Here is a 12,500-nt window from a genome sequence, read left to right as displayed (position 1 = left end):
TTTACGAAATCAAGCAGAGAGAGAGAGAGAGAGAGAGAGAGAGAGAGAGAGAGAGAGAGAGAGAGAGAGTTTGTCTGGTAAACTGAACAATTTTCCGGTAAAAATGCTTGAGGTTACACGACTCGAGCAGGAGCGGGTCTGATTAGGTGAGTTGTTAAATATTATGTTGTATAATTTTTTTTTTTTGTTTTTTTGGTGATGACATTTGCCATTTATACCAATCAATTTTAGCTGAAACATTTTTTTAACAGCTAAGACATATGTATGATAGCTTTAACAACCGTCCTAAATTTATATTCAAAATGTATGTAAACCTTGAGACATTTGGTATAATAAATTCAAAAGTCAATTCCAAAAGAAATCATCATTATTCTTATTTAGAATGAAATTAAATAACACCGAGAGTTACATTTGAAGGTAAACGAAGGTCACCTTATGTGTATTTCTCTCAGAATTTATTGGTGTGTTATAAGTGCGCGCTCTCACCCGGAAAAATGCACTTGAAGTTAATAGTTCTTAGCTACAGGTAAAGATATCTGCTTTGTAAGGTCTTTGGATAGTCTCCCTCGTACATCTGGTCCTAAAGAATTAGATCTCTTGTCTCTTCCAGAGCCATTGACGTCATTTAGATAAGTTTGAACCCCTCTTATTGGAAATAGAGATTTCAATGGCTCTTCCTATAGGGGAAGGTCCTTGATTTCAAGAGCCCAGTCGTCCTTGGAGAGTTTGATGGATATCGTTCAGGCGATGTTAAAAATGACATGAGAAATCATTCAGACGCATTAAAAAGCGAGATAAGTCTTTTAGACAAAAGAAAAAGATATGAGAGAGATTGTTTTACGAAATAGAACATAGATCTTTCAGGGGCAGTAAAATCACAGAAGAACGTTTGTTCGTTTTTAGTATAACTGTAAAGAATGCTTCGTTCAGATGCCATGGAAAACGTCGGAAAATCATTCCATCGCCATTAAATGCTCGGATATTGGTCGTATAGTCGGACATGAGACTGCGAAAGATCGCTCAGATACCATTAAAAACTCGAGAAATCTTTCAGACGCCGTATAATTCGTTAGCAATCTTTGGATGATGGAAAAGTTCAGACAGTCGTTCAGATATAATAGACCACGAATAACGTTCAGGGAACCACAGATATATTCATTTAAATAAAAGCCGTCTGTTTCGCTGTAATATGAGTTATTTTTATGCATATATCGTTGACAAATTATACGAAAAGGTCGAGTAATTCAGTCTTCTGAACTTTTTATACACTAAGTGAGTCACTTTTGTCCCTGGCTCATTAGCATAATCCGAATCGAGACTCAATTTAGCCAACATGGAAGCACCTGTCGCCCATAAAAATGAACAGAGAGAATGATATGGAGATTAACATACTTCCCCAAAAGTCACTGTCATTTAGTTTCGCTGTAAATTACTTTCTTAATTTAACAAACTATCCACAACAAAATCCTACTCGTGGTCAATGTCCTTGACTTGTTTATTTCTATAAGTGCCCATATTTAAGTGAGTTTCTGCTGGAGCATTTTACAGTGTTAAGGATACACACGCCTTTAGTTTATGTAATGTATTTTTGCAATAGTTATTTCTACAGGAGAGGAATATAATTAGATACTAAGAGTAAATGGCAACTGGTGTTTTTCAACCGAACTTAGCTTTATGGTATGAAAGTTTTCATTTTGAAAACGCATTCTTTGTTTTTTCTCAAGCTTCTAATTTTCTCATTTTCTTATTAGTCTGTTGACATTAGGTTGTATGAACAATACAGTGGAATGACGATTTTAGTTCTTTCAGGCCTGTACACTCATGAATTGCTTCAATTCTAAGTTGAAGTCTTTACTGAGGACATTGCGATAAGCGGATGGGAAACGGACGATTATGGTCATTGTGGACATTTTTGGATGGTGATCATGAACCGTATTTGGGATCCGTAATTATGAACATGTAAGGGTAATTTGGATCTCGGGTAGTGAATTTTCAAGGTAAAGTAAGAGAACAAGGTAAGATTGAGGAACTTGAATGAACTAGAAAATGAAATGCGATAAATTTTCAATGCCTGGACAGGAGCCCTTCACTATTCAAGCGTAAAGCATTGTTATAGATAATCATTATAATCACTTTGTCTAATTCATACTGCACGTTTTCGTCATGACGATTTCGCTTAACTAAACAACAAATAACACCTTTGCTTAGACTTTCCGTGAACAAATTAGAAATCTGGTCCACTTTCCATAATCCCTTTGTTGAGCACAGATAATGAGTTTGAACTAACTTTGAAGCCTATCCTCGGTCGTGAGATAGGTACCAGATACTCGGTTAAACTAAGTTCCGACCCCTGAGTTGGGCAGGTCTGGTAACTGAAGTTAAATCTATTTGTCTTTGTTGGTTAGCAGTAACTTACTTTTATGAATTAGCAACCGTTTTTGCTCAATGTAAACTTCGTATCGTTTTATGTGTAAACTGTAACAAACTGTAAGAATCCTGTAAATATCATGAAGGTAAAAATTACGAACGTGGCCCGACTAAGTCTTACCAGTAGGTATTTTGATGTTTTATACAGCAGCGTCCTTGAAGACTGACATTTCCCGTTCAGGAACTAAAAGACAAAACACGCTCGCAGGCAGGAGTGCAAAGGGAAAGAGAAAGTTTTCAATTTATGCAGGACAGTGCAAGGCAAAACTCGAAAGGGCCTCGTTGTCCAGCGCAGTTTCAGCTATTTTACTTCCTGGCTTGATTAGTCGTTAACACACCTTTTTTCCTTTTTTCCCAACTGGGTCAGTGGCACTTTTTGGCTTCCCTCAGTTGAGGGACAGCAGAGTTATTTGTTTTAATGAACAAATCATATGTTTTTTTTTTTTTTTTACAGTTATGGGTATCAATCTTCAATATAACTGAAGAAAAACTAGGGGATAACAGGGAACTATATAAACAAGGCTCTCCTAAATAGACAACACAACTATCAATCAAAAGATTGTAAATGAATATATCTTGATAAATTAAATGTGAAGCACAAAATATATCAAATGCACTGAAATGTTTCAGCTTAATATATAATAACCAAAAAGTATTTCTCTTAAGTATGAAAAGAAAGAGGTGGTAACTAATACTATAATCAGTCCAAGATTGAAAATTCACTAAAAGGAGAAAGAAAGAATGATCAGATCAAACTGAGTGGTAGTAAGAATGGTCGTGTCAAGTTGAGAGATTATATTAAGAAAACAAGAATGGTCGTCTTATAATAATTGGCTGGAGAAGTTAATAATGGGCTGGACAATGGTCGTGGAAAATTAATTGGTCGGAGGAGGAAAGAATGGACGGGACAGATTAATTGGTCGGAGGAACTAAGAATGATGTTATCAAAGGGATTGATTGAAGGAAGGAACTAAGAATTGTCATGCCAGATTGACTGGATGGGGGAAGTTGCAGAAGAAAGAATATTCACGTTAAACTATTTGGTCGGAGGCAGGAATTCAAAATGTTATGTCAGAGTAATTGTTTGTTGGTGAACGAAAGAATGGTCATGTTATATCAGTTAGGTGGAGGAGAGAGAAAGAATGGTAATGTCAGATTGACTGATTAGAGAGGAAATAAGATTGATCAAGCCAAATTAATTGCTTTCAGGGAGAGACGGAATTGCCATGTTAGACTATTTAGTTGGAATGGATAAGACAGAATGGCCATGGCAAATGAATTGGTTGAAGGGCGGAAGAAACAGTGTGCACATCAAGTTGACTTGTTAAAGGGGATAGAAAGACTTTTCATGTAAAATTTTGACATTAGGTAGAAGAGGGAATAAAGATTGTTCATATAAGAAAATTTGATTGAAGAAAGGAAGAATTATATCAATCAAATTTCAAGGTTGGGGAAAGAGAAAATGGCCATATTCAATTATTTGATGGGGAGGATATGACAGATTTGCCGCGCCAGATTAATTTGCTGGAAGGTGAAAGAATTGATGGTCATGTCAGATTATTTTGGTTGGATGGGAAAGAGGAGATAGGTATGTGCAGTGAACCGTTGGAGGGAGGAAGAAACGTTATTTGTGTTAATAAATTTTTCGGAGAGCAGAAGAAATCCGGAATATCTTGCAGATTGAACTGATTTGTAGAAAAAATGGTTTCATCGGTTGAATTAGTTATGAGGGGTGGGTGGGGGGAAAGATCGAGGACTCCCAAGGGAAATGGTATTAGGGACAAAGGAAGAAAATTCTTCCCTGCTGAACTCGTTGGGGCGAAGGAGAAAGGTTGATAATATCTGCTGATTTAGGCTTTTGATATGGACAAAATATAAATGGATGAAAGTAGACAAGTCAAACTGTCATTGGTTGGATAGGTAGGTCTGACCGGCATTGGTTGAGAGCAACATCTGAATTAGTGTCATCAGAAAAGGGGGACGAAAGGAACTTGGTCAGAGCAGCAGGTGCTGAAGATTCAAGTCTGAATTAGTGTCTGCGCAGCAGTACAAAGCTTATTCTTCAACTCGTTCAAGAGAAGGTTCCAAAAGAAAGAACTCTCCGAGCAAAACCGAGGAGTCTCGGTGAACAGACTATAAACTCTGCAGAAAAAAGATTGTAAACTGCATCTGTGTATAGATGTAAGATACCAAACACATATGTCTAGGGGATCTACTATGCATCCCTTCATTGTCATTGCCTAATTTATTTTCATTTTATTATTGGTAATTTTTATATCTCATAAATCTAAATGTTAGAGATATACTGTGGTCATAACCATAAACATGGAGTTGGTGGTTCGTTACTATCACCACATTTCAGATGTCGTACAACTTGAATCGTTTTTGCAATGCTACTGAAGTGATGTAATGTGCACGAGTGAGTTTTTTTCTGCGAAATCTAGATCTAATTTTTACAAATTGGCTGGTGTGCTGAAGGCCTTGTCACTTAATGAATATTGCGTGTCAGCGTTATGACTCGCCATTTCTTTGTAATATATACGTTTGATACCTTCTCCTACACACTTTCCTTCTTTCATAAGTTACGCTTGGACATTTCGTAAAAAGCGAAATTTTGTGATTATTTTTCTTTTTAGCGTTATATTTGGCGTTGTTATCGTTACTTGTCGTGGGAATTTCAAATCTTGTCGACTCATTTGTTTGTTAATAACTCGCAATAGCTGTCCTAGAATTCTTTACTGTTATGTGATGTGGTCCATTTCAGCATTTTTACCTTTTATTTCTTGGAGATTTGAGATTATGGTGTGTTTGCCTCTCTCTCTCTCTCTCTCTCTCTCTCTCTCTCTCTCTCTCTCTCTCTCTCTCTCTCTCTCTCTCTATATATATATCTAATATATATATATATATATATATATATATATATATATATTCATACATACATAGCATAAATACCTATCCATCTACAGCCTAATGGTTCAAAGACAGGTTACAGTGGCGATCCTCACTACCCTAATAGTTATTTAGAATTTAATCCTGAGAAATTAGTAACTATAATTTGAAATACGCCAGATTAAGTCAGAATTTGGTGTATGGTACCTGAAAAACAGGGTTTCGGGAATTAGCAGTCGTAATTCGAAGTACAGCTCAATAAGGTCCGCCTGAAGAGAAAAACGTCGATGGTTCAGTCTCCCAAATAATTCTTGTCTTTTTTCGGTGAAGTGATTTAGGAATATTCTCTCCGGTTTTCAGACATTTAAAATAATGGAATTTCGAGTCTTAAAAGATTCCAGATCGGAGGCCAATGCAGCTGGGAGCAGTCGGCTGGATAATTATTTTTATTCCTCGAATTCTACCTCAAGTCTTCATCGCTCTTTCTGACTTTTACTCTTCCCAGTTGGTACTTTTCCTCTCTCTCTCCCTTTCCTTTGACTTTCTCTTTCCACCATCGACATTATAACAAGAGTAATGAAAGATTGAATTAATGCTGACTGAGGGCCAGGGTTCAGAGATAGTAACATTGTCTCTATCATTAAGGATTTTCCCTTAGAGTAACTTTCGAAAGGATACAAGACAATAGTTAATGACGGGCCTCCTTTAACTGCGTATTTAAGTATGAGCTTACAAGGTAAGAAAAATCCACGTAGGTGTTGGTATCGATCATAACATTAGTAACGTTTTCTTTAATGTTGTTTACACTAGAAATAGGGAATGTAATATCAGATTTTACTTAGATTTTTATATCATTTGTTTGAGCATTATGTATCATATTTCTGCGGACCAAGAGCAAAACAATTAGAGTATTTCATGTTTATTGCGGATAGATAATATTCAGGGAGCTTTATCTCTTTCTTGTTTTTATTTGTTTATGGTAAGCTTGTTTTTTCTTCGGTTTTCGAAAGGATAAAGCCATCTAAAGATCATATATTTTTCGGGCAAAGTCTGACTGTGAGAAATTTGGGATGTACTTTTTATGCAGCAAGTTTCGTCAACTCGCACAGACTTGGTTAGAATACTGCTGTTATATTGTCTCTTCTTCCTGTTTACATACATCGCAGCTGAATAAAAACATTCCGTCTCTTTGACCTTTTCTCCTCCCTAAATTGAGGGAACCTCTGCTTTCGCGTGTGTTCCCCAAATCCTCTGATATTTTATTCAAGGACAAGTCTGCCATTAAACCAGCAGCGCCATTAGTCATTCAGAACCCGAACTAGAATGCCATCTTTTGCCTCTCTTGGGTCTTCCAATATATTTTCAGTAGAACCCTTGCCAAAGTCATCGGCGTTCTGCCACCAACAGTAAAACCTCTCCGGTTTGAAACGGAACGTTTTGAGCAAAAGAAACAGTGATATCACCATTATGAGAAACGATGATTTTTTTATTGCATTGTATTCTTAGATGTGTGGCGTTATTATAAAACGATTTCCTGCTGAGAGTCATATGGGGCAATTAAACATGCATACAGTGTTTGAAATGATTGAATAACAATCATGTACGTATGTGATAGGAAGAGTGATCATTGTCTTCAAGTTACTTCCTGGCCAACAGGGGATGTCCTTTGGAAGATGATGACATTTTTTTCTCTCTGACAGAACCCGGGTATTCACCTTCAGTTGTGACTCCCTTTGTGATTGATCTTGCGATGGTATTTGGTAAACTTTTGCAAGTAGGAAACGACCATCAGTAACGCTGGAAGAACGGGGCAGTCGAGAACATTCTTGCACCTTTTTTCTAATTAGTTATAGAATTCTTGACGCTCTAATGTAATGATAGATACTTTATATTGTTTAAGAAAGTTTATATTGCTCAAGGAAGTTTCACATGAGATTTACATCAGGTGTGTATTGAAAGGCAGCTGTAATGAAGGTTATGTGAAAAAATGTGAACTTTGTATTATTCTATTTGGTTTGGCCATAAAATGTATTTAGCATGTGACTATCCATTAGGTTTTCATCTTGCCACAAAATATGATGTTAACTTTTATGAAGCCCAGCCATATGGCGACATCATTCTCACGACTCTTTGTGTTCACAGGCGACGGGGCTGTGGGTGTGAGGAACTGCTTGTTAGCGAGGCAACAGTGCGCCGACGACCCCTCCTGCAGGTCTGTGTTGGAGATCATTCCCCGAGTATGCGGACCAGAAGACGGTAAGTGCACTGCTCCTGCTTTCTCTTATGTTTTTTTCATTATTTTGACTGTAACTACTCATCGAAAGGTTAATTCTAGGCAGTAACTCCGCGCAGTCTGCAAGGAATGTTCCCGCGAATACGAAAGCCACTAGGGATTGGGGCATCAAAAGTATTTCGCCGTGTTTAGTACTAGCCCCTGGGGGTCATTACAGTCGACTCCCTAAAATAACGGTAAAGTCTTAATAAGCAACCCAAATACTATAGTAAACTGTAATTTCCAAAGAAATACCCGACGCGGAGTCATGACCTAGTAGATCTACCATGGAAAGTGAAAGGTTTTTTTGTTGGGGAAATCATGTTGTCAACGAGGAGCATCTATCCATTGACGTTCAGATTTGCTCGTTATGGGGTCTCATTGATGAGCTCTTCTATAATTTTACATTTAAGGAGTCGTGCATTCATTTCGTTGGTGAGTGTTTCTTATTCAGGGGTCATTTATTAAATTGATGTTTATAATTTTTTCATAGTAGTGAATCTTTCATATTGAGGTTTTGTTGACAAGATTTTCTTGTAAAAACTTGTATTGGATGGTCCTTAGTGGGGGAATTCCTAAATGGAGTTTAGTAAAAGATGGCACGGATAAGCTTTTTAAACTAATGGGTTGAAGAGCTTTGCCCTTTTTGGAGTTGATGGTTGCACCCGTGAGCCTTTCGTGTCAAGCTTCTCACCTAGGTGTTGCGAAAATAAATCCTGTAATTCTAGTCAATATCTGCGTACGGACTGCAAGGAACGGTCCGCGAATACGAAAGCCACTGGCGATTGAGGCGTCAAATGTATTTCGCCGTGTTTAGTAGTATTGGCCCCTGGGTGGTAATTACAGTCGACCCCCCCCCCCCCCCCCCACAAAAAAATAACGGTAAAGTCTTAATAAGCAACCTAATTACTATACCAAACTGTAATTTCCAAAGAAATAACCGACGCGGAGTTATGACCTAGATCTACCATAGATTCCATCCAGTAAGACCGAATTTCATGAATGCGATTTCCCTTAATGAGAATTTCGTTGATGAAAAACTTTCGTAGCATTTTCAGGGTTGCTGAATCAACGATTGTCGAATAGTTTTTGTTTCTCACTGTTCCTGTGATGAGATTTACTAAAAGGCGAATAACACCACTCTCCAAATAAATGCCATGGATATTTCACCTCTGTTAGGTATTTAGTTTCATTCCATTGCACACTGGAATGTCTGTGGGTTATTTGCTTGTGAGGAAAAGCCGAGTTTAAAACATGGGCTCTGAAAGTTGCATTGGGGAAAGAAGTATCTTATGCAAGGGAGACTATTCATATGCACGCCTATTCCATGCCATTGTCATGGTAGATGGTAACACGCGCAGTCCTAATGTTGCTTGACATCTTCTAAACAATCTAATGGGTTAGTTTTACCTTCTTTCAGCAGAGGTTTGTTGATGTATTACAATGTTCAAGGAATGATCAAAGTCTCGGTCTAAGCAATTTTCAAGCTCGTTTGAGCATGAAATGTCGAAGCCAGGGAAAATTAACTTGAGATAGGTATATATATATATATATATATATATATATATATATTGTATAATAAAAGGAGCTCATAAAAAGGCCAAAATATGGAAAGTAAGGGCTATATTTCAGAGACTGCTGTCTCTCTCTTCAGGTAGGTAATGAATGAGAAAGGTTACAGAAAAAGTGATATTAATAGATCCATCCATCCACAGGTAGCCTTTTTACTAGGTCACCCCCGGTGATAATTTCACTTTAAATCTTCTTAAGCGTTGGTTGAAGGAAGATTTTATCCATGACATCTGAATCCCAGGCACCTTTTGAGATGTTCATTACCTGTCTTTGTTCAATCAAGGCGGACTCTGTAATCTGAAGAGACAGACATCAGTCTCTGAAATAAAGTACTTACTTTTTACATTTAGGCTTTTTTATGGGTTCCTTTTATGAGATGGAATTCTGTTGTAACAGGAAACACCAGTCATATACATATAGTCATATATATATATATATATATATATATATATATATGTGTGTGTGTGTGTGATGTGTGTGTGTGTGTGTGTGTGTTTGTGTATGTATATATATAGTATATAAGTCATATCACATTACCGTGATTCATATACATACATCGAGCTACAAATGTCCTTTAATATCTAATTCACTCTACCTCGGAATTAATATATTTTCATATATGCTTAACCGAAGGGGAATTTTATTGGGCGATAATAGAATTGTCGGCGCCCAGGCGCGAACCCAGGACACCATACAAATCCAGGAACGTCAGTGAAGCTTTTACCCACTCCACCACCGCAAGAGGGTATAAATTAATGCCGTCTCTCACCCTCAAATACCTTTTGCGCTCAGGTATTCGCTGATTTGGAGCCAGCATTAACCCACCTCAACCTCGGTAGTGTTGTAGTGCTTATGACAGCACGCAGCCATTAATGTAAGTCATATCACATTACCGTGATTCATATACATACATCGAGCTACAAATGTTCTTTAATATCTAATTCACTCTACCTCGGAATTAATATATTTTCATATATGCTTAACCGAAGGGGAATTTTATTAGGCGATAATAGAATTGTCGGCGCCCAGGCGCGAACCCAGGACACCATACAAATCCAGGAACGTAAGTGAAGCTTTTACCCACTCCACCACTGCAAGAGGGTATAAATTAATGCCGTCTCTCACCCTCAAATACCTTAATGCTGGCTCCAAATCAGCGAATACCTGAGCGCGAAAGGTATTTGAGGGTGAGAGACGGCGTTAATTTATACCCTCTTGTGGTGGTGGAGTGGGTAAAAGCCTCACTGACGTTCCTGGATTTGTATGGTGTCCTGGGTTCGCGCCTGGGCGCCGACAATTCTGTTATCGCCTAATAAAATTCCCTTTCGGTTAAGCATATATGAAAATATAATAATTCCGAGGTAGAGTGAATTAGATATTAAAGGACATTTGTAGCTCGATGATATATATATATTATATATATATATATGTGTGTGTGTGTGTGTGTGTGTGTGTGTGTATGAATGTGTAATTTCTATATTCTTAAACGTCCCCATGTTTGGGCATAATTTAAGGCTACGAGATGTTGTATGCGGTGTGTATGTGTTCTCTATGTAAATCACCAATACGATTGATTGTTTTCGGAAAGGCCTATTTATAATTAAGGTTAGTTTGGATAAGTTTATGGTTATAAATCATAAACTGTATCGGGGAGATAATTAACCACATCTTTCTTAATTACATGCGATATAGAAACATGGTCAAATAGTGCTGCTATGCTGCACCGAAATTATTGCTGCTTGAAAATGGGCAGAGGTACTACCCGATATCTGCCGCTATATTGTTTTATTTATACGGGTAATTTTCGCCCTCACGAAACCGATACCGTTTGTGCTTTAAAGACAAATGCGTGCGTAGGTGCGTGCGCGGCTGTGAGCGTGTTTTTCCCTCCGCCAAATTCCCAGATTAGATATTCGTGTAATATGGCGCTTCCCCCTCGCGTCTTATGGCCGCCGAAATTAGAATTGAAAGTCCCCCTCTTTTTCCCTCTTTATCCTCTCCCCTTAATCGCGTCTCATTATGTGTGGTGGAATAAAGGTTCCTTCCCTTTGCATCTGATATACATTAGCGAGGCTCTCCGGCATTAAACGGGATATAAGCATTATGTTTTTGAAATGCATCTTCCCTAATAAACGAAGCTCTGGTTATTAAGGTCCATATGATGGTTGAAGGAAGTCAAATTTGCTTTCGTGTGTCTGTATGGTTGTTTCCCTTCATGAAACTAAAGTCGGAAATGTATGACTATGATTTTGAGAATGAGGAAAGATGGACGAACGCTTCATCTTGGTCAGTAACACAAAAATTAAAGAAATTCTCCTGAAAGTTGCATAGCTTTACATTGTGATTTTCAGGCGAAGGAAGCAAAGCCTGAGGAAGACGCTCATGGCTGCTGGATACTTAACGCGGCCACAACAGCTCAGGCGCAGGTTGGGCAGAATTCTTACTTCATTAAAGTTGCACTTTTCGTCTACTGTATGGGGAAATGCAAGGTCTGATATGCGTTAATGTCGTACAAAAAAAAAATCTTTTAAGTAGAGCATCAAGACTGGAGAACTGCAAGCGAGGGAGAGAACGATTTTCCTGTATGGAATCAGAACGGGTTCAAGATAAAAAGTAAATGCTTGGACGGATATTTTATGCAATGTTCTCCACACAACTGGGACGCTCTCTAAAAGTAGCTCTTTCAAGTAAGACCACCATTCTAGCACCTAGTTAGAATAGCTGTTCAGAACATTTTGTTGAAAGTACATTTTCTCAGATGTATACGGTTCAAAATAAATATTAATTATGATTGTTAATTAGACAAGCCCAAAAGCTCGAATAGACAGCAGTCCTGTCCGGAAAAAGAAGTGATAAGAAATCAACAAAGAAAAAGCAGTGAAGAATCAAGAAAAATAATTAATTATGAAATGAGACTCGTGTGCGTTTGCTCTACTCTATTGTGAGCTTCTGAAGTTCCAACGATTCAACAGCATGAGGTGGGGGGGAGGGGGGGGGGGGAATTTGCTCTCATAAAAAAAAAATTCCAGAAAACCTCGTGGTGTTGAACCTAACTAAACAAAACAAGTTTGTCAGAATTAACTGCATGTAATCTTGGGAGATATAAATCCCGGGTCACTCTTTGCAATGGGAGTTGCAGAAACATTTCTTAGTATTGAATTTCAAATAAAATATTGCCAAGGTTAGTTGTTGATAAGCACACTAGTGGTCACAGGAATAGTCTCGTGTTCCTGTGGGTATTGTGTTTAGTTCAGTAATACAAGTGTTTATCATATACTCACACGATATCTGGTTTGGGCTAACAACTTAGCTGGCCTAGTAATCTCGACCTAATAATAGT

The 12,500-nt window shown here is 37.9% G+C and overlaps 1 protein-coding gene across 4 annotated transcripts in view; it reads left to right on the top strand.

Annotated features, from left to right (window-relative positions):
- The window catches only part of LOC135225755 (uncharacterized), a 706,758-nt gene that overhangs the window by 512,441 nt on the left and 181,817 nt on the right, over window positions 1-12,500 (top strand). For all 4 annotated transcript variants that reach the window (XM_064265200.1, XM_064265199.1, XM_064265198.1 and 1 more), the window contains exon 2: window positions 7,459-7,572. In XM_064265200.1, coding sequence (XP_064121270.1) covers window positions 7,459-7,572 — 114 coding nt within the window. The remainder of the gene's footprint in view (window positions 1-7,458; window positions 7,573-12,500) is intronic.

Source organism: Macrobrachium nipponense, chromosome 13 (assembly GCF_015104395.2).
Source record: "Macrobrachium nipponense isolate FS-2020 chromosome 13, ASM1510439v2, whole genome shotgun sequence".
Taxonomy (NCBI): domain Eukaryota; kingdom Metazoa; phylum Arthropoda; class Malacostraca; order Decapoda; family Palaemonidae; genus Macrobrachium; species Macrobrachium nipponense.
This window is presented reverse-complemented; position numbering and strand designations above follow the sequence as displayed.